This window comes from Pogoniulus pusillus, chromosome 27 (assembly GCF_015220805.1).
Source record: "Pogoniulus pusillus isolate bPogPus1 chromosome 27, bPogPus1.pri, whole genome shotgun sequence".
Taxonomy (NCBI): domain Eukaryota; kingdom Metazoa; phylum Chordata; class Aves; order Piciformes; family Lybiidae; genus Pogoniulus; species Pogoniulus pusillus.
The window spans coordinates 3,142,725-3,168,299 of NC_087290.1; the positions used below are offsets into that span (position 1 = coordinate 3,142,725).

The following is a 25,575-nucleotide window of genomic DNA, read 5'->3' on the forward strand; positions in this document are numbered from 1 at the left end:
AGGGAGTAAACAGAGGGCAGCAGGGAGGGGGGCTGCAGGGGAGGCTTCCTTTAATTATTTTTCCTCTCTCCTCCTGTGAGGTTTGGCTGCTTGGTAGGGTGTGGGGGGAGCTCTGTTTGATGGGCTCTGAAGCAACAAGGTGGGGAAGGTGCTGGCTTGGGGCTAGATGGAAGCCATGTCGCTGGTGGCTTGTGCCAGCGAGTGCCACCAGCTCCCAGCCCAAAGGTGGTCTGCAGCCTCAGTTGCAGCATCTTCAACTGCTCCCTGGGGGTCTTATTTCTCCTTTTTAATTCATTGCCATGTCCCAGTGGAGCATTCCTGCTGAGGAAAAAGAAAACCAAGCAGCAGGAGTGAAGAGAGACAGCTGGGGAAGGGAGCAGGCACTGTTGGACACCCAGCAGAGCTTTCGTAGTGTCCTCAGCATTTTGACCACTGCCTCCTGCTGAGTTTGCTGCAAGGACATCATTAGCCCCCCAAAAAAACGTTGGTGAGCTGCTCCCCTCCTCCTCCTTCTTCCTCCCTCCTGAGGTTGCTGCCAGGCTGCAAGGGCACCATGAGCCCCAAACAATTGTTGGTGAGCTGCTTCCCTCCTGCTCCTTTTTCCTCCCTCCTGAGGTTGCTGCCAGGCTGCAAGGACATCATGAACCCCCAAACAATTGTTGGTGAGCTGCTTCCCTCCTGCTCCTTCTTCCTCCCTCCTGAGGTTGCTGCCAGGCTGCATGGGCACCATGAGCCCCAAACAACTGTTGGTGAGCTTCTTCCCTCCTGCTCCTTCTTCTTCCCTTATGAGTTTGCTGCAGGGACATCATGAACCCCCAAACAATTGTTGGTGAGCTGCTTCCCTCCTGCTCCTTCTTCCCTCCTGAGTTTTCTGCCAGGCTGCAAGGGCACCATGAGCCCCAAACAACTGTTGGTGAGCCTCTTCCTTCCTGCTCCTTCTTCCCTCCTAAGTTTGTTGCCAGGCTAAAGGGCATGATGACTTCCTCCCCAGAACCTCCCTGGGCAAACTGTGCCAGTGTCTCACCACCCTCAACCTGTGCCTGTCTCTCACCACCCTCACTGCAAACAACTTCTTCCTGACATCCACTTTCAATCTCCCCTCTGCCACTTCAAAACTATTCCTCCTCCTCCTCCTCTCATTACCAGACCTTCTCAATAGTCCCTCCCCAGCCCTCCTGTAGCTCACTTCAGACCCTGGAAGGCCACTCCAAGGTCTCCTCCAAGCCTTCTCTTCTCCAGGCTGCAGAGTCTCAACTCCCTCAGCCTGTCCTCAGAGCAGAGCTGCTGCAGCCCTCTGAGCATCTTAGTGGCCTCCTCTGGACTTGCTCCAACAGTTCCATGTCCTTCTTGTGTTGGGGGCTGCAGAACTGCTCTCTTGCCCTCTTGCCCTCTCTGCTGCACCCCCTCCAGAGTGCCTGTGGGCAGGTAGCAGAGCTGGCAGGGGTGAAGCATTTGGATGGGTGTAGGGCAGGGAGGGCTGGGTGTCAAGAGCCCCTGGTAGGATATGACCTGTGGGGAGGGTGGGAATAAAAATATCATAGAATCAAGCAGGCTGGAAGAGAGCTCCAAGCTCAGCCAGCCCAACCTAGCACCCAGCCCCAACCAACCAACCAGACCATGGCACTAAGTGCCCCAGCCAGGCTTGGCTGCAACACCTCCAGCCACACAGACTCCACCACCTCCCTGGGCAGCCCATTCCAATGCCAATCACTCTCTCTGACAACAACTCCCTCACAACATCCAGCCTAGACCTGCCCTGGCACAGCTCCAGGCTGTGTCCCCTTCTTCTGTCCCTGGCTGCCTGGCAGCAGAGCCCAACCCCACCTGGCTACAGCCTCCCTGCAGGCAGCTGCAGACAGCAATCAGCTCTGCCCTGAGCCTCCTCTGCTGCAGGCTGCACACCCCCAGCTCCCTCAGCCTCTCCTCACAGGGCTGTGCTCCAGGCCCCTCCCCAGCCTTGCTGCCCTTCTCCAAACACCTTCCAGCACCTCAACAGCTCTCTGCAAGTGACCAGCCCAGAACTGGACACAGCACTCCAGGGGTGGCCTGAGCAGTGCTGAGCACAGGGGCACAAGAACCTCCCCTGTATCAAACACTTCTCTTACTTTTCCTCTTCCTTTTATTATTTCCCCTCCTTTTTTTTCCCCAACAACTATCCCTGTGTGCTAATTCCCCAAGGAAGCTTTGGCAGCTCCAAGCAGGGAAGCCTTCTGTATCAATTTTCCTGCTCCCAGCTGCTATCAGCTCAGTGGCTCCTTCAGCCAGACCTGAGCCCTTCAGATAACAGAGCACAGCAAAACCTAACCTCCTCTCTCCCCCTATCTTCTGCCTGCCCTCTGAGCCAGCCCCCAGCCTCTCCACCCCCTCCCCAGCCATAGATATGTTTGTATCAAATCAGCATAGAGCTCTCAGGTTAAGTTTTTAAGGCCACTCAGGGGAGAAATCTTCACAGCCACAAACTGATCAACTCTTTAAAGAGGCTTTTGAACACCACCACAGGCTGCTGCTGCCAGGGAAACACAGGAGGGGGAAGTTGCATTGCCCTGGAGCAGGCTGCTCCAGAAGGGAGGATTTTGGAGAGGGGAAGCCCCAAAGCCACAGCTTTTGAGCCCAAAGCATTCAGAGCTTAGGTGGGCACCAAAGTTGAGCTGTGCCTCCAGGACCCTGGCAGTGTGTGTAGCCCCCCCCCCTCCCCAGAAGACCCCAAGACTGACTTCCAAACCACTTGGAACACCCCTCACAGGCACAGGGGTAGAGATACAGCATCTCACAGCCTTTTGGCTTCAGCTTTTTGTTTCCTTTTATCTTTTCTGGTCTTTTATTTAAGAAAGGGGGAAAAAAAAAAAAAAGAAAGAAAAGGAAAAAAAAATAAAAGGAAAAAAATATCAGAAAAGAAAAGGAAAACCAAAAAAAGGAGACACAGTGGTGGGTAACTTCTGATCCAGAAATCATCTGTTGCCAGCCTCCACCTCCCCCCTTCCACTGGCTGATGCCACGGGGGACACATCCCCACATGCTCAGTGCCCGTGGGTACAACTGCAGAGCCCAGGACCCCCAGCCCTGGCACCCCATCCTCTGCAGTGGGCTGGCAGATGGGGGAGCCTCTGGCTAAGGGGTCTCTCAGGCAGGTGGGAGTGTCCAGGAGCTGCTGCCAGCGTGGGGTGAGCAGGGAAGCGTTGGGTTACAGCAGTCAGAAGGCACCGCGAAGGCTGAGCCTGGCTCTGGGTATCCCTGCTGGGTCGGTACTGGGAGCCTCGAACCAGGTCTGGTGGTAGATGTCTGCACTCTGGCTTGGCTCCAAAGCTGGGGGTAGCCTCTGCTCCAACCCCGGTCCTGGAGCCTCATCCCAGCAAGCAGGGCCCACAAACCATAAGCTTGCCCTTGGGGGAAGTCTCAGTCCAACACTGGCCTCACAGCTGGAAGCAGAGGGACAGGCAAAGGCAGGCTTACAGGCTGATGGGCACCCCCAAACTGCCCCTGCCTGGGGCACAGAGGCAGCTCCAGGGGATGCTCCTGTGGCAGAGGTTACTGTCCCCACCCCACAGAGCCCATCTCAAGGGCAACCCTGATGCTGAGGGGTGGGATGCAGCAGGGAACGGCACCATTGGGGTCCCAGCCTCACAGCCATGGGGGCTCCAGCTCCCCAGCAGCCACCCTGCCCTCCTGCCACACCCAGCCTGACCCGTAGTGTGGGGGCAGTGGGCTTTGGGTGGGGGAGCCCACCCCCAAACACCCGTGGGGGAGGGGGTGGCAACTCCCTGACCCAGCACCCACCTCCAAAATTGTGCAACTGAGTGTAGCAAAGGCAGGGAGGTCACCTCTGGGGAGTCCTCATCCACCTCTCACTGCTGGGCTCCTGCAAAGGGTGGGACACCTCCCTCCTTCCATCCCCTGTGCAGCAGGACCCACAGCATCCTCCTGCCCCATTCACTCACCACTGGGCAGGCAGTGCACACACCAAGGTCTTGACCTCCCTCTTTCCATCCCCTGTGCAGCAGGACCTGCAGCCTCCTCCTGCCTCATTCACCACTGGGCAAGCAGTGCACACATCAAGGTCTTGACCTCCCTCCTTCCATCCCCTGTGCAGCAGGACCTGCAGCATCCTCCTGCCTCATTCACCACTGGGCAGGCAGTGCACACATCAAGGTCTTGACCTCCCTCCTTCCATCCCCTGTGCAGCAGGACCCACAGCATCCTCCTGCCTCATTCATTCACCACTGGGCAGGCAGTGCACACACCAAGGTCTTGCCCCTGTTCAGCAAGTCCCACAGCATCCTCCTGCCCCATTCACCACTGGGCAGGCAGTGCACACACCAAGGCTTTGCCCCTGTTCGGCAGGACCCACAGCATCCTCCTGCCCCATTCACTCACCACTGGACAGGCAATGCACACACCAAGGTCTTGCCCCTGTGCAGCAGGACCCACAGCATCCTCCTGCCCCATTCACTCACCACTGGCCAGGCAGTGCACACACCAAGGTCTTGACCCCCCTCCCTCTGTGCCCCCCACTCCTGCCAGGGGCCTGGGAGGGAGGCCACACGTGCGTGCTGATGCCACCCCTGGGACAAGCCAAGAGCAAAGGGCAAGGAAAGGCTCCTGAGGAGTGCCTTCTGACGGGGTGCAGATGTGAGGTGTGCAGAAGAGGGAATGTGCAAGATCAAGAGCCAAAAAATGGGTCTCCAGCCCCAGGGAAGCAGCCGGCGTGGTGTGGCATGGCGCGGTGTGGCACGGCACGGCACGGCATGGCATGGCACGGCACGGCACGGCGTGGCAGCCTCCCATCCCCCTCCCTCCCCCCCCACCTCCCCCACCCCCCCCATCCCCTCTGCCCCTGCGTTAAGCGATCTCTTTGATTCTGCAGATGTAGTTGTGAAGCTCCTCAGGGTCCTGCAGCCCCATGTCCTGGCAGACCCACTCCAAGTCCTCCTCGTCGGCGATGGGGATGGAGTTGTAGGCCAAGTCGTCGGCGGGCAGGGTGGCGAAGGTGGTGAACTTCACCCGCTTCCGTTTGGAGGTGGGCGAGTTGAGGGGGTCCTCGCTCTGGTCCCGCGTGGAGCCCCCCGAGGAGCCGTCCCCGCGGCCGTGCACCTGGCTCTGCACGCTGGTCTGCGAGCTGCCGCTGCTGTGGTGGTCCCCGTGGCAGCAGGTCTGGACGTTCTCCAAAGGGTTCCCGGGGCTTTCGGGCTGGGGGGAGAGGTCATTGTGAGCCCTCAAGGGCTGCCCGTTGCCCAGGAAGACCCAGTGGTGGGAATGGTCCATGTTGGTCTGGCCTTCGGGCGGGATGCGTTTGTGCCGGTACTTGAGCACAAAGACGATGCAGTTGATGAGGAAGACCAAGATGGCCAGGCAGAAGACCCCCAGCAGGGCGTACATGCCTATCTCCAGGTCCGTCAGCCCCCTGGTCACCTGCACAAAGCCCGTGGGGATGGTGGGGAAGTCCTCGGTGGGGTGAGAGGCGCTGGACATCTTGCTGTCCTCGCTGGGCTCCGCTTTCCTCTCCACCTCTGCCCGCAGGGTGGTGCTTGCCCCGGCCTCTGCCAGCCCTGGCTTGCTGGGCACATGGTCGTAGTCGTAGGTGGGGTCCTCCTCGGAGCCGAAGTGGACCCGCACGCTGGCCAGGGCCGTGAAGAGCACGCTCTTGCGCTTGGTCTTCTGGCAGCTCTCGCAGATGATCAGCTCAGCCCGCAGCAGCTCCCCCACGCCCTCGCTCTCTGCCACCACCAGGGGGAACGCCCGGTCCTGGGTCACCGAGACCACCTTCTCATCCAGGCTGCTCACCACCAGGTTGTAGTCCTTGGGGTCGTAGAGGGAGAGGGGAGCTGTGGTGCCGTCGCTGTAGGAAATCCACAGGCTCAGGAGCGCTTCCTGCCGGACCAACACAGGCACCCAAGTTGCCCAGCATGATGCCAGCCTCACCTGCACCCATTTGTCCACCCATCCATCCATCCATCCATCCATCCCTCCTCCTTCTCTCCGTTCAGTCTGCACTTTATCCCTCCAGGACTCATCCTGCTCCTTCCAGCCATCACCTGCACCCATTTGTCCACCCCTCCATCCATCCTTCCTCCTTCTCTCCATTCAGCCTGCACTTTATCCCTCCATGACCCCTCCTGCTCCTTCCAGCCATCACCTGCACCCATTTGTCCACTCCTCCACCCATCCTTCCTCCTTCTCTCCATTCAGTCTGCACTTTATCCCTCCATGACCCCTCCTGCTCCTTCCAGCCATCACCTGCACCCATTTGTCCACTCCTCCACCCATCCTTCCTCCTTCTCTCCATTCAGTCTGCACTTTATCCCTCCAGGACTCATCCTGCTCCTTCCAGCCATCACCTGCACCCATTTGTCCACTCCTCCACCCATCCTTCCTCCTTCTCTCCATTCAGTCTGCACTTTATCCCTCCAGGACTCATCCTGCTCCTTCCAGTCATTACCTGCACCCATTTGTCCACCCCTCCACCCATCCTTCCTCCTTCTCTCCATTCAGTCTGCACTTTATCCCTCCATGGCCCCTCCTGCTCCTTCCAGCCATCACCTGCACCCATTTGTCCATCCCTCCATCCATCCTCCTCCTTCTCTCCACCCAGTTCACCCTTTATCCCTCCATGGCCCCTCCTGCTCCTTCCAGCCATCACCCAGCTTCTCCCTTTCTGCTGTTCCTCCTTCAGTATTCCCCATGCTTGCCCAGCCCCCCCATCTCCCACCCCCAGCAGTGCCAGATGTGGCTACCAAAGGTGGGAACTGCAGAGGATTTCTTCCAGAACCCTCTGCCCCATGGTCCTGATCTTGTGCCCAGGCTGGGCAGGGTCAGTTCATAGGTCTGTGTATATGTTTCTGGGGTGCTTTGGCACTGCCAGGGTGTCTGAAGGACAGGAGGTGCTGAGGGGGCCTGGAATGATTGTGGGCAGGATTTGGGAGAGGGGCACTGCAGGTGGAGCCCTCACCCCACCCTACATTCCCCACCCTGCATTCCCCACCCTGCATTCCCCACCCTGCATTCCCCACCAGTGCCCCCAGAAGCCTGAAAGCAGCCTCCTGGCCTCACCTGCTTGAAGAAGCTGAGGGTCTGCTGCACGGATGTCCGGGCAATGATGGTGTGGCTATTGCCAGGGCTGGGGTGGAGGGACAGTGAGAGGCTGGAGACCACCTGGGCCTTCAGGTCTGTGATGCTGACCTTCTCCTCTGCCACTGTCACCAGCGTCTCACCCAGCACCGCCTCCATGAGCGGGGACACCACCTGCAGGGGGCAAAGGCTTCCATCACTGCTGCCACCCCCCAGCCGAGGGGGCAGAGAGGCTGTGCTGATTTGAAGCTGGCTAGAACGTTTTGGTGAGAAGAACTAGATCACAGGCTGTGAAAGGCAAACAGTGGTGGTGTCTGCTGCACTCATAGGCTTGCTGAGATGCATAAGAACAATACACACATAGATAACCACTCCAGCTTGTCCCCAGTGCCCCTTGTCCTGTTACTGGGCATCCCTGAGCAGAGCCTGGCTGCATCCTCCCGACACTGCCCTGCACATCTGCATCACCAGGAACGAGGACAGCCCTCAGGCTCCTCTGCTCCAAACCCCAGGCCCCAGGCCCCAGCTCCAGCCCTGACTGTGGATATTTGATGGGATCTGGCAGCCAAAAATTAGCCTCAACCTGCCTGATTTTTGGTAAGGAGCCTCTGGAGAGATTGTCTGCTGGATGTAGCCACTTCTGCCCTGTTTCTACAAGCAGATCCATGCAGTTTGAGCTGGTGTCTTGGCATGGCTGCTGGGCTGGGTGACTACTGCTTTTGTGCTCCCTGGGGACAGGACAGGGCAGAGTGCAGCTTCAACACGCTCTGGCCCAGCCTTGCTGTGCTGGTTTGAAGCTGGCTAGAACGTTTTGGTGAGAAGAACTAGATCACAGGCTGTGAAAGGCAAACAGTGGGGATGTCTACTGCACTCATAGGCTTGCTGAGATGCATAAGAACAATACAAACCTAGATAACCACTCTCACTTCTGCTGGGGAACTGCCTGAGCTGCATCTCTCTCTAGCCTCTTTGACTAACCCACTTTGCTTCCTAACCCTCTGGCTGAACCTCCATTCTTCCTTGGGACTGGGGTAAGGTTGAGGGGTAGGGGGAAGGTGCAGGGGTGGTTGAGAGCCCCTCCTGGGGACTCAGGTTTCTGGGAGGGCTGCTGTGTTTGTGTATCACCTTTTCCCTTGTCTATCTCTGTCTATAACTGTCTATACTGTAACTATCTCCTTGTCCATTGTGCCAGCTGTAAATATAAGCCTCGTTCATATTTCCAGAGCTGGCTGACTCTAGTCTGGGTGACTTCTAAAGTGGGGGGGGGGGGTGGGGAACACCTAAAACCATCACAGAGGGGAAAGGCAGGCAGGGGGTACCTTGAAGAGAGTGGTGCCTGGCTCCTTCCCAGCCAGGGTGAAGCTGTCCACCAGGTGTGCCACCCGTGGGTCGTCCACGCGCATGAAGTCGCTGACCAGGTCGGTGACCTCCACCAGCCAGTCAGGCCCCAGCATGGTGACCACCTGCCCTGTGCCCTCTGCTGCCGTGGTGTGGAACTGGGTGAAGACCTGCAGGGTGGCATGCTGGTACTGCAGGGCACAGCCCCGGCTCTGCTTCCGCTCCTCTTCATCCTCCTCATGCTCACTGTCCCGCACGGACCTGTGGGATGGGGCACTGGGTGGGCAGTGCTAACAAACTTGCCCCTGCCGTGGCTCAGACCCCAGTGCAAAGGAGAAGGGTGAGTGGGCAGGGAGAAATGTGAGGGCACCAAACTGGTGGCTCCTTGCCAAGTGGATCGTGAGGTGTCTGAGGCAATAGGCTCACCTCTGCCTCCTATCTAGATGACAGGACAAGATACCTCTGGTTGCAAGAGAGGAGCTCTCCAGACCTCACCACAAGGCTAACCTGCAGCTTGGCTGCCCCTGCCCTCACCACAAGGCTAACCTGCAGCTTGGCTGCCACTGCCCTCACCACAAGGCTAACCTGCAGCTTGGCTGCCCCTGCCCTCACCCAGGGGCTCTCCAGACCTCACCACAAGGCTAACCTGCAGCTTGGCTGCCCCTGGCCTCACCCAGGGCCTCTCCAGACCTCACCACAAGGCTAACCTGCAGCTTGGCTGCCCCTGCCCTCACCCAGGGGCTCTCCAGACCTCACAACAAGGCTAACCTGCAGCTTGGCTGCCCCTGCCCTCACCCAGGAGCTCTCCAGACCTCACAACAAAGCTAACCTGCACCTTGGCTGCCCCTGCCCTCACTCAGGGGCTCTCCAGACCTCACAACAAGGCTAACTTGCAGTTTGGCTGCCCCTGGCCTCACAACAAGGCTAACCTGCAGCTTGGCTGCCCCTGGCCTCACCCAGGGGCTCTCCAGACCTCACAACAAGGCTAACCTGCAGCTTGGCTGCCCCTGCCCTCACCCAGGGACGTTGTGAGCGTGGCAGAGGATGGATGCTCCCCACCAGCTCCAGCATTTGGCCAACTGCATCAGGAAATCTCCCTCTCTACCCCTGAAACACACAGCCTGCACCCATCATCACTCTGACTTTTCCACTGAGGACCCTTGAGGTGCATCACCTCTGAAACTCCTTCAATTAAGTATCTGACCAGAGCAATTGGACCACAACCACCCCCTTCACCTTGCCTTCTCGAGGCTGGAACGGTGCACGGTGGCTCCACAGCACCCACCTCCTGTCCGGCAGGATGGGCACCCTCCAGCCCTTCACTTGGCTCAAACGGGCATCTGAGAGCTCGATGTGCAGTGGCAGCTTGGGCACCCACACTGTCATCTCCAGGGGGGCAGAGAGGTGCTCGTAGGTGAAGGTCACTCGGGCGCTCATGGAGCCCTGCGACTCCTTCCCGCTGACGAAGACATAGTCACAGCTGCTGGAGACCTGGGGGAGAAGGGAGGGTGAGGAGATTGCAGCACCCCCACAGACGTGCCAGAGATGCTGGCAGGAGGCTGCCCAGAGGGTGGGAAATGCCAGAGAAACAGATACTGGTTAAATGTGGTCCAGGAGCTGAGGGCCCTGCTCAGAGGTGTCAACACTACTGTGGCCAGACCATGCACCTCCCTCGGAGCCAGCTCCTCTGCCAGCCCTTGCAGGCACCTTTGTTTGGTGCTTGCTTGGACCCTGCAACGAATTGCAGCCCACTGCACCCCACTACTGCATTCCAGAGACATCCAGAGGTACTCCAGGACAGCTGCCCCAAAATCTCCTCACTTCACAGCCAGCATGGATCAGCCGAGTGCCCTGTGCCCAAATCCCTCCTGCTAACCCCAGGAAGAGCTTCCCAGAGCCCACCTGGACCTTCACATTCACCTTCTGGCTCTCTTTTTGGTCCCTTTTTACACAAATGCCACTCTTTAATCTTGCTGCAAACCAAAGGCTTCCTGAGGGGGTCACACTCATCACCCACCCAGCAGACCTAAGAGGATGCCACTGCAGCATGGCCCCTGTTTGACCCCGAGCCATCACAGTCAACAGCACCTCCTCCTTCCCAGAAAGGGTGGCAAGAGACAACCAGGCTGGGGGGGGCTCCAACCTCTTGCTGATTTCCAGCAAGCTGCTCTCTCATATGGATTCTCTGATGGTTGACAGGCAGTCGAGTCCACACTGCACAGCAGCTGACAGTGGAGGTGACAACATCATTGCCTCTCTCTCCATCTTATCTTTGGCCACCTCTGCTCATTCAGCTGCAGGAGCTTTGCATTTCTGAACCTATGAGCAGGACCTGGCAGACTGAGGGAGCTGGGGTTGCTCAGCCTGGAGAAGATGAGGGGTGAGCAACTGATGTCATCTACCTGGAGCTGAGCAGGCCTTTGACACTGTCCCACACCACATCCTGGTCTCCAAGCTGGTGCCACATGAGGTTGGTGGGTGGAGCACCAGACGGATAAAGAAGTGGCTTGATGGCTGCACCCAAAGGGTGGCTGTCATTGGCTCCATGGCCAAGTGCAGGCCAGGGACAAGTGCAGTCCTGGGACCAGTCTTAACATCTTTGTGGGTGCCATGGACAGAGGCATTGAGTGCAGCCTCAGCAGGTTTGCTGCCCACACCAAGCTGTGTGGTGCAGCAGCCAGGCTGCAGGGCAGGATCCATCCAGAGGGACCTGGGCAGGCTGCAGAGGTGGGCACAAGCCAAGCTCAGGAGGTTCAACAAGACCAAGGGCAAGGTCCTGCAGCTGGGTGGAGGCAATGCCAAGCACAACTCCAGGCTGGGCAGTGAGTGTCTGGAGAGCAGCCCTGAGCAGAGGGACTTGGGGGTGCTGCTGGAGGAGAAGCTCAGCAGGAGCCAGCAGTGTGCACTTGCAGCCCAGAAAGCCAAGCAGAGCCTGGGCTGCAGCAGCAGCAGTGTGGCCAGCAGGGCCAGGGAGGGGATTCTCCCCCTCTGCTCTGCTCTGCTCTGCTGAGACCCCACCTGGAGTCCTGCATCCAGCTCTGGAGCCCCTGGGACAAGAGGGCTGTGGAGATGCTGGAGAGTGTCCAGAACAGGGCCAGGAGGATGCTCAGAGGCTGCAGCAGCTCTGCTGTGAGCACAGACTGAAAGAGTTGGGGCTGTGCAGGCTGGAGCAGAGGAGGCTCTCAGGTGACCTTCTTGTGGCCTTCCAGCATCTGAAGGGGGCTCCAAAAAAGCTGGGGAGGGACTTTTGAGGGTGTGAGGGAGTGGCAGGAGTGGGGGGAATGGAGCAAAGCTGGAAGTGGGGAGTCAGCCTGGAGGTGAGGAGGAAGTTGTTGAGCAGGAGAGTGGTGAGAGGCTGGACTGGGTTGCCCAGGGAGGTGGTTGAGGCCCCATGGCTGGAGGTGTTTGAGGCCAGGCTGGCTGAGGCTGTGTGCAGCCTGCTCTAGGGTAGGGTATCCCTGGGCATGGCAGGGGGGGTTGGAACTGGCTGCTCCTTGTGCTCCCTTCCAGCTCTGACTGATTCTATGGTTCTAAGAGAAGGCTCCAGGGAGACCTATCAGCAGCCTTCCAGCAGCTGAAGTGGGATACAAGAAGGCCAGAGAGAGGCTGCTTCCAAAGGCCTGTGGTGACAGGATGAGGAGAAATAGCTTATGCCTAGAGAAGAGCAGATTTAGATTGGATGTGAGGAACAAGTTCTTTACTAGAAGGGTGCAACAGGTTGCCTGGGGAGTAGGTTGAGGCCTCAGCCTTGGATACATTCAAGCTGAGGCTCAACAGAGCTCTGGGCAACCTGATCTAGTTGAGGTTGTCCCTGCTAACTGCAAGGAGGGAGGTGGGGGTTGAATTGGATGACCATTGGAGGTCCTTCCCAACCCAGACCATCCTCTGATTCTACCTGAGCTCCATATTTCAGCTGCAGGAAACCACCACAAGGCATCTGTGGTCCCTTGTGGGCCAGTGGAGGAGGCAGAACCTAAGATCTGAGCTCCCCAAGCGCGGGGAGGGAAGTGTAACACAGGGAGGGTTTGTTCCTTGTCCTCCTATCAGAGATACCAACTCAGCAAGTCTGAAAGGACAATCTCCTCTCTGGCAGGGTGATGCCTGAATAAAGATGAGCTGCTGGGTGAGTCCTCCAGCTGAGGAGTGCTCTGGATATTGTGCCATCCATCACAATAAATATGATGGGCTGCTGCTTGCATTACCATAAATCCCCCTGGCATCTTCTTCTGGGGACCACTTGTTCTGCAGCTAGGGGTGAGGGGGGAGTGGAGAGGAGGAGGGGGTTTGAAACTACAAGAAGAAGGAAACAATCCCAGCACATCAGGGCTGTCCTGATGATGGAGTGAGTGCAGATCAGCTTTTAAATGAAGTGCCTCCTTGTCTGGAGAAACCCTCCTGCATTTGCAGCAAGGTGTCAGGAAGAGAGAGGCTGAGGTCTGCCTGGGCTCCCAGCCAAGAGCCACTGGCTCCAGTTCTGTGGCCAGGAGCTCCCCACCTGGCACAGCCTCAAGCATGGGATCAAGGGGACACATCTTCTCCAAGGCTTCTGAGAGAGGGAAGAGTCAGCATGACCAGAGGCAGCCCATGTTAGCCAGCCAGAGTTTGTGGTGGTGGTTGTGGGTGACCAAGGTTGCTGAGACTCACTTATGACTTGTCCCTGGTGAGTCCTCAAGGAGATGGAGGTGGTAGGCTCATAAGAATCCCCCCAGCACAAGAAGGACATGGAAGTGTTGGAGCAAGTCCAGAGGAGGCCTCTAAGATGCTCAGAGGGTTGTAGCAGCTCTGCTATGAGGACAGGCTGAGAGAGTTGGGGCTCTGCAGCCTGGAGAGGAGAAGGCTTGGAGGAGACCTTGGAGTGGCCTTCCAGGATCTGAAGAGACCTCCAGGAGGGCTGGGGAGGGACTATTGACAGGGTCTGGTAATGAGAGAAGGAGGAGGGATGGGTTTGAAGTGGCAGAGGGGAGATTGAAAGTGGACGTTAGGAAGAAGTTGTTTGCAGTGAGGGTGGTGAGAGACTGGCACAGGTTGAGGGTGGTGAGACACTGGTAGAGGATGAGGGTGATGAGGCACTGGCACAGGTTGAGGGTGGTGAGAGACTGGCACAGGTTGAGGGTGGTGAGAGGCTGGCACAGGTTGAGGGTGGTGAAACATTGGTAGAGGATGAGGGTGATGAGGCACTGGCACAGGTTGAGGGTGATGAGACACTGGCACAGGTTGCCCAGGGAGGTGTTCAAGACCAGGTTGGATGAGTCCTTGAGCAACCTGTTCTAGTGGGAGGTGGCAGGGGGTTGGAACTGGCTGAGCTCTGAGGTTATTCTATGATAAGAAAGGTTCACATAACAGGAGAAGTTGAGCACCTCCCATTGAGTCTTGCTGGCAGCTCTTCAGCTCTGGCAGTGCCTCACCACCTACGCAGCCCTCAAGAGCATCACATGAGCAGACTAGAGGGACTGCTCCTGCACTGCCATGAGTGATGAGGTCCTCCTCTCTGGGCTGAGAAAGGGATAAGAATGGCAACTGCCACCTGTGCTCTCTCATCCTTCCTGGGTGGCCCTGGAACCTCCCCTGTTGCCAGCAGGAGCCTCCACGTTACGCACAACAGCAACCACCACCGAGCCACAGGCAACTTGGGAATCACAGAATGGGTTGGGTTGGAGAGCAGCCTAAAAATCATCTAGTTCCAATCCCACTGCCATGCACAAGGACACCTCCACTAGACCAAGTTGCTCAAGGTCTTGAACACCTCCAGGGAATGGACATCCACATCTTCCCTGGGCAACCTGTTGCAGTCTCCCCACTCTTAAGACGCAACTCACAGCCCCTACTCCTTCATGTGAAACCATCCACAGGACTACAGCACATCCTGCCAGGATTTAGGGCCCAGGTTTACAGCCCTAACACCACAAGCGTCCTCCCCAAGCTCAGCAAGCAACTGAGAGCTCCCTCAGAAGCAAAGCTCCAGCACAAACACAAAACAACTCAGCCAGGGGCTCCGAGGGGCTGAGCGGGAGGCGAGGAGCTGGGGCTGGAGGCTTGCTCCATGCATGCATTATTCATCCCTGCTCGTGTGCCACTGTCTGCTCCCCCTCCCAGGTCTGGGGACAGCCTGTAAATAGATTTATGAGGAGAAAAGGCAGCACATTAAATGGTTTAAGTGTCTTGGAGTCCATCCTGAAGTGTATTATTGCTCCAGTGTTTTATCAGGCTGTGGAGGACTGGCGGCCATAAATAAGAGCCTGTGCATCACACCCCAGTTTTAGGCAAGAGCTTGGTGGGTGACACTGGCTGTCACCTGCCCAACACACCAGGGAGAGCAAGTCCCAGCTGGGGCAGGGCTTTGCCCATCCTACCTGGCTTGGTTGGGAGAGCAGTCAGTGGTGGCTGGCAAAGAAGGGGAGGTTTGATGGCCCCCAGCCTGTTGGACCCTTGCCATGCAGCAGAGGCATGGACAGAGTGGGCTGGATGCTGGGGTGGTTTAGCCTGGAGGAGGCTCAGGGCAGAGCTCATTGCTCTCTGCAACTACCTGAAGGGAGGCTGTAGCCAGGTGGGGTTGGGCTCGGGCTCTGCTGCCAGACAAGCAGTGATGGAACAAGAGGGCACAGCCTCCAGTTGTGCCAGGGCAGGTTCAGGCTGGATGTTAGGAAGAAGTTCTTCACAGAGAGAGTGACTGGCATTGGAATGGGCTGCCCAGGGAGGTGGTGGAGTTGCTGTCCCTGGAGGTGTTTAAAAAGAGGCTGGATAAGGCACTTAGTTCCATGGTTTAGTTGATGAGAAGGTGTTAGGTTGGACTTGATGATCTCAGAGGTCTTTTCCAACCTGATTAATTCTGTGATTCTGTCAGTGAGGGCATGAGGAGGGGCAGGAGGTGCCTAGGAGAAGGTAGCAATGTCCAGGGGTGGAAGGATGGGAAAGGTGCTAGAATAAAATGGGCAGGGGGATAGGTGGGTAGGTAACAGCAGTGGGCAAAAGGGTAGGGATGAATGGGTGTGAGGATGGGAGCAGCATGGCTGGATGTGAGGAGTGACCACTCACTGCCTGGGCAGCTGGGCTGGATGTGGGGGAAGTGGCTGCTGCTGCTGCCTCAGTCTTTCTTTCCCTTGTGTTGTCCCCAGCTCATCTCTCCATGCTCTGGGGCCAGATCCCAGCCCAGACAGGAGATAAACAGCAGCCAGAGGCACGTGTGGAGCTGCTGATGGGAAGGTGCAGCTCACCCTGCACAGGGACAAGGCTTCACCTTACCAGCACTAAGTTCTTACTGCTGCCTGGTGCCAGCCTGCACTGCCCCACAGCATCCTGTGGCCTCTTCCAGAGACTGTGACAAAGTGTCTTGGCCTCCTCCTGACAAATCCCAGGGTGAGGCACATGTGAACTGAAGCCCCTGAGGGGATGATGCTTAGGATGAACAGGGTAGACTTAGGTTGGACACCAGGAAGAAATTCTTCACCACAAGGGTGGCAAGACACTGGAACAGGCTGCCCAGAGAAGCTGTGGACACCTCATCCCTGGAAGTGTTTAGGACCAGGCTGCATGAGGCTTTGAGCAACCTGGTCTAGTGGGAGGTGTCCTTGCCCACAGCAGGGGAGTGGAACTAGATGATCCCTAAGATCCCATCTAACTCAAGCCAGTCTATGCTTCCATGGTGGGGTGAGCCTCTGCAGTACAGCAACTCAACCAGCAGCTCCAGCCCATGCAGCTCCAGCCTACACCACAGCTGGGAGTCATAGAAGCATAGAATTAACCAGGTTGGAAGAGAGCTCCAAGATCATCCAGTCCAACCTAGCACCCAGCCCTATCCAGTCAACCAGACCATGGCACTAAGTGCCCCAGCCAGGCTTTTCTTGAACACCTCCAGGGATGCTGCCTCCACCACCTCCCTGGGCAGCCCATTCCAATGCCAATCCCTCTCTCTGTGAAGAACTTCCTCCTAACATCCAGCCTAGACCTGCCCTGGCACAGCTCCAGGCTGTGTCCCCTTCTTCTGTTGCTGCTTGCCTGGCAGCAGAGCCCAACCCCACCTGGCTACAGCCTCCCTGCAAGCAGCTGCAGGCAGCAATGAGCTCTGCCCTGAGCCTCCTCTTCTCCAGGCTGCACCCCCCCAGCTCCCTCAGCCTCTCCTCACAGGGCTGTGCTCCAGGCCCCTCCCCAGCCTTGCTGCCCTTCTCCAAACACCTTCCAGCACCTCAACAGCTCTCTGCAATTGACCAGCCCAGAACTGGACACAGCACTCCAGGGGTGGCCTGACCAGTGCCAAGTACAGGGGAAGAATAACCTCCCTTGTCCTACTGGCCACACTGCTCCTGAGCCAGCCCAGGATGCCATTGGCTCTCTTGGCCACCTGGGCACACTGCTGGCTCATGTTCAGCCAACTATCTATCAGTACCCCCAAGTCCCTTTCCTCCTGGCTGCTCTCAGCCACTCTGGCCCCAGCCTGTAGTGCTGCTTGAGGTTGTTGTGGCCAAAGTGCAGAACCCTGCAGTGCAGAGGAGTCAGCTCCTCTGGGGAGGGGGAAGCTCAACCCTGCACTAGGGCCACAAGACCTCCTTCCCTGCACTCACCTTGATGATGTCTTCATTGTTGGACTTGCACTCGACCATGGTTGAGACATCCACGACGACACCGCTGAGCTCAATGGCGATGACCTTCACGGGGATGGCCACAGTCCGCCCCGTCAGGATGGCTGTGTTGATGATTTCTGTGTCCTGGGAACAAGGTGCAAAGGGAGGGGACCACCACCTTAGAGGGCAGCCTGTCCCCATGGGGTCAGACCCACCCTGGCCCCTCTCCAGCTCCAGCCCCGGGGCAAAGAAGGACCTGTGTGTGTAGAGGTGGGTGGGATGTACGCATCTAGAGGTGCTATAGGGCAGGTGGGCTGGTAGGAGACCCCTCGGGGGGGGACCCAGCTCAGCCCTAACATGGAAGCAGGAACCTGCTCACCATGGCCAGGGGCACAATGGCTCTGATGTCCCTCTGGATGACTGTCAGCTCTGTCACCACCTTCTCCAGGTCGGGCGGGGGGTTGCGGCCGCGGTAGTCGATGTGCCACATGATGCGGCGCGTCACCGACTGGCTGGTGAAGTTCTCCATCTCAAAGTCCAGCTGCATGATCTCAGAGGAGAAGTCCTCATCCCTGGGCAGAGGGGACAGGAGAGGGAGGTGATGAGTTGGGTGCCCCCAGGCCCAGCAGGCACCCCCAGGAGCAGTGCTGGGTGGTCCCAAAGCACCCAAGCGGGAGACAGAAGCACATTTCAGTGCCTCTTCCCAGCAGGGGGAACCTTGGGTGGCTCAAGTGGGTGCTCTCAAAGGCTGCTGAGTGATCTTTTGTCACAGGGACAGTGTGTGGCCATTGGCCTCAGGGGATAGTGGGTGGCTGCAGGCATTGCCCTCACCTATCCCACGGCACAGCCAGATTTACCTTCCCCAGCCTGCTCCTGCCTGCATCCTTATCTCCCGCAGCTCAAACCCTGAGTGTCTCACACCCAGGAAGGCAGAACACTCTGGGATGGCAAATAAGGCCCTGTACAAGAGCCAAGCACAAGACACTGACTCTACAGCCCCTTCCAAGGGGAATCACAGGGAGAAAGAGGCTCAAACACAGACAAGACTGAGCACAAGAGCCAAGCACAAGGCACTGACTCCACAGCCCCTTCCAAGGGGAATCACAGGGAGAAAGAGGCTCAAACACAGACAAGACTGAGCACAAGAGCCAAGCACAAGGCACTGACTCCACAGCCCCTTCCATGGGGAATCACAGGGAGAAAGAGGCTCAAACACAGACAAGACTGAGCACAAGAGCCAAGCACAAGACACTGACTCCACAGCCCCTTCCAAGGGGAATCACAGGGAGAAAGAGGCTCAAACACAGACAAGACTGAGCACAAGAGCCAGGCACAAGACACTGATTCCACAGCCCCTTCCAAGGGGAATCACAGGGAGAAAGAGGCTCAGACACAGACAAGACTGAGCACAAGAGCCAAGCACAAGACACTGACTCCACAGCCCCTTCCAAGGGGAATCACAGGGAGAAAGAGGCTCAAACACAGACAAGACTGAGCACAGGAGCCAAGCACAAGACACTGACTCCACAGCCCCTTCCAAGGGGAATCACAGGGAGAAAGAGGCTCAAACACAGACAAGACTGAGCACAAGAGCCAAGCACAAGACACTGACTCCACAGCCCCTTCCAAGGGGAATCACAGGGAGAAAGAGGCTCAAACACAGACAAGACTGAGCACAAAAGCCAAGCACAAGACACTGACTCCACAGCCCCTTCCAAGGGGAATCACAGGGAGAAAGAGGCTCAAACACAGACAAGACTGAGCACAAGAGCCAAGCACAAGACACTGACTCCACAGCCCCTTCCAAGGGGAATCACAGGGAGAAAGAGGCTCAAACACAGACAAGACTGAGCTGGGACTCAGCTGGGAGGTATACAGGGCCAAGAGGGGGATAAAAGCCCCAAGACAGCTCATCAAAACTCCACACATTTGGTGTCACTGCTGAGGACAGCACAAGCCAGAGCTAACAGACAGGGAGCAGAGCCTGTGACATTAATGGGGCAGGGCAGGAGGATGTGCACTACCAAACCTGGCACCTGGTGTTGGGTCTAAGGGGACAAGGTGTCCCTTGCCCTCTGCATGGCAGCTTGGACACAGTGACAGGAGTGTAAATCATTCTTATGCCCCATCCCAATGAGCAAACCTCTCCAGCTGTGATCCTGCTCTCCAACCTCTATGTTCAACCTGCAAATCTCTCGAGAGGACTCAGGCCAGACATTGCCATTGCTCCCAGAATGTCCCCAAGGGACACCTCAGAGCCCCTAACAAACCACAAAGCCAGCAAAAGCTCCTGCAGACAGGGAGGAAGAAAGGTAGAACCCCTGCAGAAGGGGAACTCAGGACCAGCTCCACCCCTATTGCTCCTACTGAGAAGGTCCCATCCATCTGGGGGTGCAGGATACAGTCAGGTTTCTCTCTGTGAGGGAAAGGGAGCAGAGAAAAGAGGAGAGCAAGAAGCCAAGGGCTGCTCTGGGCTGCAGCAAACCCTGCTTTCACAGCAGAAACTGCCTTGGTAGCAGAGCTGCAGGTCCTGCTGGGACTCTGTGCCCCCCAAACAGCTGTAGGGGTGCAAGTGGAATTGCCACAGGCAACTCTGAAGAAGGGGGTCACAGGATCACAGGATGTCTGGGATGGAAAGGGGCACAAAGAGATCATCCACTCCAACCCCCCTGCCAGAGCAGGACCACACAATCCAGCTCAGGTCACACAGGAACACATCCAGACAGGCCTGGAAAGGCTCCAGAGAAGGAGACTCCACAACCTCTCTGGGCAGCCTGTGCCAGGGCTCTGGGACCCTTACAGGCAAGAAGTTCCCCCTTGTGTTGAGCTGGAACCTCCTGTGCTGCAGCTTACATCCATTGCTGCTTGTCCTATCCCAGGGAGCAGTGAGCAGAGCCTGTACCCCCCTCCTGACCCCCAGCCCTCAGAGATTTATAAACATTGATTCAATCTCCTCTCAGTCTTCTCTTCTCCAGACTAAGCAGCCCCAGGGCCCTCAGCCTCTCCTCAGGCAGTGCTCCAGTCCCCTCATCATCCTCATAGCCCTCTGCTGGACCCTCTCCAGCAGGTCCCTGTCCCTCTGAAACTGGGGAGCCCCAAAATGAAGGCAGTACTAAAGATGGGGTCTCAGCAGGGCAGAGTAGAGGGGGAGGAGAACCTCCCTTGAGGCTTTGGCTGCTCACTGCCTCTCCTAATGCAAAGCACTAAACACAGCCAAAAGGAGCCACGTTCAGAGGTGAACCAGAGCTGTGGCTCCATGCCAGAGCTGGCTCAGTGCTGGGACTCCTCACCAATGGGTGCTCCAGGGCATCCCAGGAGTCCTGCCAGGGGCCTGCCATCATTTTCTGCCCTCCATAAGCACCACCTGCTCTCAGCCACAGCAGAGACAAGAGCTGGGCTGCTCAGACTGGGGGAATAGTGATGAGACAGGGGAAGGGGCTGGAGGGGAAGTCATATGAGGAAAGGCTGAGGGAGCTGGGGGTGCCCAGCCCATAGAAGAGAAGACTTAGAGAGGACCTTATCACTCTCTACAACTACCTAAAAGGAAGGTGTAGTCAGGTGGGGGTCAGGCTCTTCTCCCAGGCAACTTGTGCCAGGACAAGAGGGCATGGTCTGAAGCTGTGCCAGGGCAGGTCTAGGCTGGATGTCAGGAGGAAGTTGTTGGCAGAGAGAGTGACTGGCACTGGAATGGGCTGCCCAGGGAGGTGGTGGAGTCACCGTGCCTGGAGGTCTTCAAGCAAAGATCAGATGTGGCACTTGGTGGCCAAGAGAGCCAGTGGCATCCTGGCCTGCATCAGGAATGGTGTGGCCAGCAGGAGCAGGGACGTCATTCTGCCCCTGGACTCTGCACTGGTTAGACCACACCTTGAGTGCTGTGTTCAGTTCTGGGCCCCCCAGTTTAGGAGGGACATTGAGATGCTTGAGCGTGTCCAGAGAAGGGCAACGAGGCTGGGGAGAGGCCTTGAGCACAGCCCTACGAGGAGAGGCTGAGGGAGCTGGGATTGGTTAGCCTGGAGAAGAGGAGGCTCAGGGGAAACCTTATTGCTGTCTACAACTACCTGAGGGGAGGTTGTGGCCAGGAGGAGGTTGCTCTCTTCTCTCAGGTGGCCAGCACCAGAACGAGAGGACACAGCCTCAGGCTGTGCCAGGGGAGATTTAGGCTGGAGGTGAGGAGAAAGTTCTTCCCTGAGAGAGTCATTGGGCACTGGAATGGGCTGCCCGGGGAGGTGGTGGAGTCGCCGTCCCTGGAGCTGTTCAAGGCAGGACTGGACGTGGCACTTGGTGCCATGGTCTGGCCTTGAGCTCTGTGCTAAAGGGTTGGACTTGATGATCTGTGAGGTCTCTTCCAACCTTGGTGATACTGGGATACTGTGATAAGGGTTAGCTGATGTGGTGGTGTTGGGCCACAGGCTGGACTTGGTGATCTCAGAGGTCTCTTCCAGCCTCAGTGACTCTGAATAACTTAGGATAGAGCTGCTGGGGTGCAAAGCATCCCCAAACTGGCCATTACCACCTCAAAGCTCAGGGTTCTTGCTGCCTCCCTGCGCAGGCAGCGCTGCCGAAAGCCCCCAGAGCCCTGGCAAAGCAAACTCCTCTAGCTGCACAGCCTGGAGGGCAACACAGCTTTGAGTCATTCATCCTTTCCATTCTGTTAATATTTGATGGAGTTGTTTGTCTAAAAGGTGATTGTAATCACTTTAAATTCATCCTCCGTCTCTAACCTTTCCAGGCTGATTTGAAGCGGCGGCAGACAGAGAGAGAGGGGGGGGAAAGGAGGAGAGCATCTCGCTGCCGGCAGCTCTGGCAGCTGCCTGTAGGGCTGCTGGGGTGGCCGTGTAGAGGACGGAGGTGAAGGCAGCTGCTGGCTCCCCCCAGGGACATCCCAATGTCAGCTCCAGGGTTGAGGGCTCGGATGCTGAGGCTGCGTTTTGTGTGGGGTAAAGGGAAAAATCAACCTTCCAGGGAAGCCCTTTGGAGGGGGTTGCTGCAGGCAGCTTTTGAGCTGACAGTCAAAGCAGGCAGAGCTGAGGATCTCCTTCCTGCCAGAGCTTGTGGAGGGCAGAGGTATGGGGAGATTTCCAGCTCCAACTCACTTTAACCACATCAACAACGCTGCTCTCCCTTCTTGTGCTGACACAACGGTGAGCATCTTGCAGCTGCTTTCCACCACTGCAGCCTTGCTTTTGGGTGGTTCTGAAGCTGTGCCCAGTCCCCTGCCCCTGCTTGCTGAGTCCTGCCTGTGTGGATGCAAGGAGCAAAGCTGCTCCTCAGCGTGCTCAGGGGCCAGTCCCATGTCCCCCCTGCGCAGAGGCTGTGCAGCCTCTGGGGCTTTCAACTCAGCTTTGTGGTTCCTCACTCCCCAGATCATTCTCCTTTCTATTCCCTTGACTCTCTTCAACCAACCCAAGCCTTTCCTGGAGCCCCAGCTAAGGGCACTGCCCTCCTGTTCAGCAAAGTCTCAGCTGCTGCTGTGGTTCATGTTTTGCATCCAACATTCATCCATCACCTTAGGGTCCAGATGGGACCTTGCCTAGGGACTGCTCTGCTTCCTTCCCAGAGGAGACACCAGCAAAGACCTGCTGCCTCTCATGGCACTCAAACATCTTCTAGAATGTAAATATTTCCACTCTCAACCTGGAGGATCCTCCACAGGTTCACAATTCAGCCCCAAAATCCACCTCGTGTGCAACAGCACCCAACACAGACAGGAGATGCCAGCTCAGAGCCAGGGATGCAGTAGCTGAATAGTGCCAATGAGGACACTGCCTGAGCCTCAGCTTGCTCACCAGGGGTGCCCATGGGGCAGATCCCACTTGAACACACTGCCTCACACAGCTGCCTGCCTGACCCCCAAATCTGCCCACCTGGAGCCACGAAACCCATCTTCACCTGCCCTTCAGCCAGCTGCACGGTGCCAACCAGGGTTCAAACCCACACACAACACAAAGCCCCTCCCCACGTCCATATAGGATCAACCCAACCCCAGATGGACTGAGAGTCTGACCCCAGATTTGCTCATGCCCCTTTAGAGCCTCCAAGTCCCACGGTGCAGTCTGTGCCACGCTGTGCCTCGGTTTCCCCTACCAACACCTACACGGCAGACAGAGTAGGGATGAAGGCAGAGCTGCTTCAGGCCAAACCCCAGACACTTCCCCAATTCCAACAACTTCCACAGTGCCCCCAGGAACGGGGTGGGGGGATGAGGGAGCCCCTTACCTGGGCCCAGCACCGTCCACCCTGGCCACATCGACGGTGGCAGTGGAATGCTTGCCGCCCGTCAGCAGCTCCGAGCTCACCAGCCACTGCCCGCTCCTCGACTTGGTGCTCAGCAGGTTGACACCTTTCTTGGCCTTCACCCTGTGGAGAGGGACAGGAAGGGCCAGACCTTCACACTCAGGCTCCTCCGCTCTCCCTGCCCTGGGTTCTCTGCCCCAGGCTCCCTGCCCCCCAGCTCAGGGGAACTTTTTTGCTCCCAATCCCTCCTTGGTGCCAGAAGCACCACCCGAGCTGCCCACAACAGCCACGGGACTGAGTCCACCCTTGCCTCTCCTTTTCATGGGATTTTGCTCTGCCCACCCATCAGCATTGACCCCCCAGCCCCAGCACTGACCCCCCTGAACAATAACATCCCTGTGGAACTGGGGGTGAGGGACAGGACAGGCTCAAGAGCCATATCACTCATGCCAGGGGCTTGCTGCTGCCCCAGTGGCCAAAGAGACACTTGCAAATGCCCTTCAAAGCTATGTGGCAGGGGCTTGCCCTTCCCCTGTGCTTAGGGGCATGAAGAAAGGGGAATCCTCCAGTGCACACCCACGTAGAGGAGTGCTGAGCATCTCCTGCTCATTGCCCCATTCAGCTGCCACCCCAGCTCTGGGGCAGGGGATTCAGGGAGGTTGTCCTCCCTTCACTGCAGCCCCATGGGCCCATCCCACCTTATCCCCACAGTGTCTGGAATCAAACCCACATCTGTCCTTGGGGTCCCAATCCCAGTGCAGCTGGGAGCACTGGGAGGGCAAAGGCAACAGCCCACAGTGGTAACAGAGAGGTGAAAGAACTGCATGGGCAGCTCCTCCCTCCATCAATCTCCCACTGCAAAGCCCTCAGAGCATTCCAAACCCACGTGCTGATTCCTCCTCCAGCCTTCCTCACCTTATCCCCACTGTGTCTGGAATCAAACCCACATCTGTCCTTGGGGTCCCAATCCCAGTGCAGCTGGGAGCACTGGGAGGGCAAAGGCAACAGCCCACAGTGGTAACAGAGAGGTGAAAGAACTGCATGGGCAGCTCCTCCCTCCATCAATCTCCCACTGCAAAGCCCTCAGAGCATTCCAAACCCACGTGCTGATTCCTCCTCCGGCCTTCCTCACCTTCCCACACTCCTGCAGACGCAGCCCAGCCCCCAGCAGATCCCATAACCGCCACACACTGCCCTCCCCCTCTCCATTCTGCCTTGGCACAGCCCAGCCGAAACAACCAACTCCCACCAAAAGGCTGCTGCTGCTGCTGCCGGAGGGAGGGCAGCCCTAGCACCTTGCCTGAGCGTGAAGTGCTCCACCGTGGAGTTGGACATCAGGTAGAGGAGGATGCTCAGCACCTCCCCCGGCTTGAGGGGCCTGTCGGGCAGGCGGATGAAGACGTTGCCGTCCAGCCGGTGCTCCTGCATGGGCTGCCCGGGGGGCGGCTGCAGCAGGCTGACGCTGCCGATGCGCAGCAGCGGGTGCTGCGTGGGACCCTCTGTCCTGGCTCCCCCAGGCCCCCGCCGGGGGAGCATCTCCCCAAGGCACTGGCCAGCCCCGTCGGGAGCGTGCAAGGTGTAGTAGAGCTCAGCTTGCTGGCTTTCTCCCGACACCTCCAGGCTCTCCGGGCTTTTCCTCCTGCCCAGCGGCACCGCCGGAGGCCCGAACCAGGCGTGGGGCAGCTCCGCCTGCACCAGGCACATGGCCAGCCCGCCCCGCAGGCGGCAGGAGCTCTTGACCTCCCGGGCGTCGCGGAAGGCGTGAAGCCGCACGCAGGGCAGCCTGTCGGTGACGTCGAAGTCATCCCAGTCCCGGCCGGCCACGTAGAAGAGCACTTGGACCACAGGCTGGCTGGCCACCAGCCGCGGCTGGATGATGAAGGCGCGCACCTTCCAGTTCACCGTCAGGCGGTCGGGCACCTCCAGCGTGCTGGAGGGCTGCAGCTGCTCCTTGGGCAGCACCAGCCCCGTGCTGAAGGGCCCCAGGCTGACGTTGAGGACGGGTAGCTCCTTGGTCTGGAAGACGACGAAGGGCTCGGCCCGCTGCAGAGGGGCGCTGCCGTTGCCCGCCGGGCTGGCGCCCACCTCCTTGAGGAAGAAAGCCAAGCGGGTGTTGGACAAGCGGTAGCTGACGGGCAGCGTGATGGCACCAGGGGGCTCGGTGGGCTCAGGGCTCGGGGCTGGTCCCCTGCTGTGAGCTGCGAAGGGAAGGGGAGAGAGAGCGTGGGTTAGTGCGAGGTGGGGAGAGGCCTTGAGCACAGCCCTACGAGGAGAGGCTGAGGGAGCTGGGATTGGTTAGCCTGGAGAAGAGGAGGCTCAGGGCAGACCTCATTGCTGTCTACAGCTACCTGAGGGGAGGTTGTGGCCAGGAGGAGCTTGCTCTCTT

General features: G+C 58.0%; 1 protein-coding gene across 1 annotated transcript in view; it reads right to left on the bottom strand.

Moving 5' to 3' along the window:
• Positions 1-2,782: 2,782 nt before the first annotated feature.
• The window catches only part of TMEM132E (transmembrane protein 132E), a 38,839-nt gene continuing 16,046 nt past the window's right edge, over positions 2,783-25,575 (bottom strand). Inside the window, exons 2-9 of the mRNA XM_064166186.1 lie at positions 24,490-25,387; positions 23,172-23,312; positions 17,335-17,527; positions 16,956-17,099; positions 9,686-9,891; positions 8,382-8,661; positions 7,045-7,236; positions 2,783-5,865 (exon numbers count right to left, since the gene is read on the bottom strand). Coding sequence (XP_064022256.1) covers positions 4,837-5,865; positions 7,045-7,236; positions 8,382-8,661; positions 9,686-9,891; positions 16,956-17,099; positions 17,335-17,527; positions 23,172-23,312; positions 24,490-25,387 — 3,083 coding nt within the window. The 3' untranslated portion in view covers positions 2,783-4,836. The remainder of the gene's footprint in view (positions 5,866-7,044; positions 7,237-8,381; positions 8,662-9,685; positions 9,892-16,955; positions 17,100-17,334; positions 17,528-23,171; positions 23,313-24,489; positions 25,388-25,575) is intronic.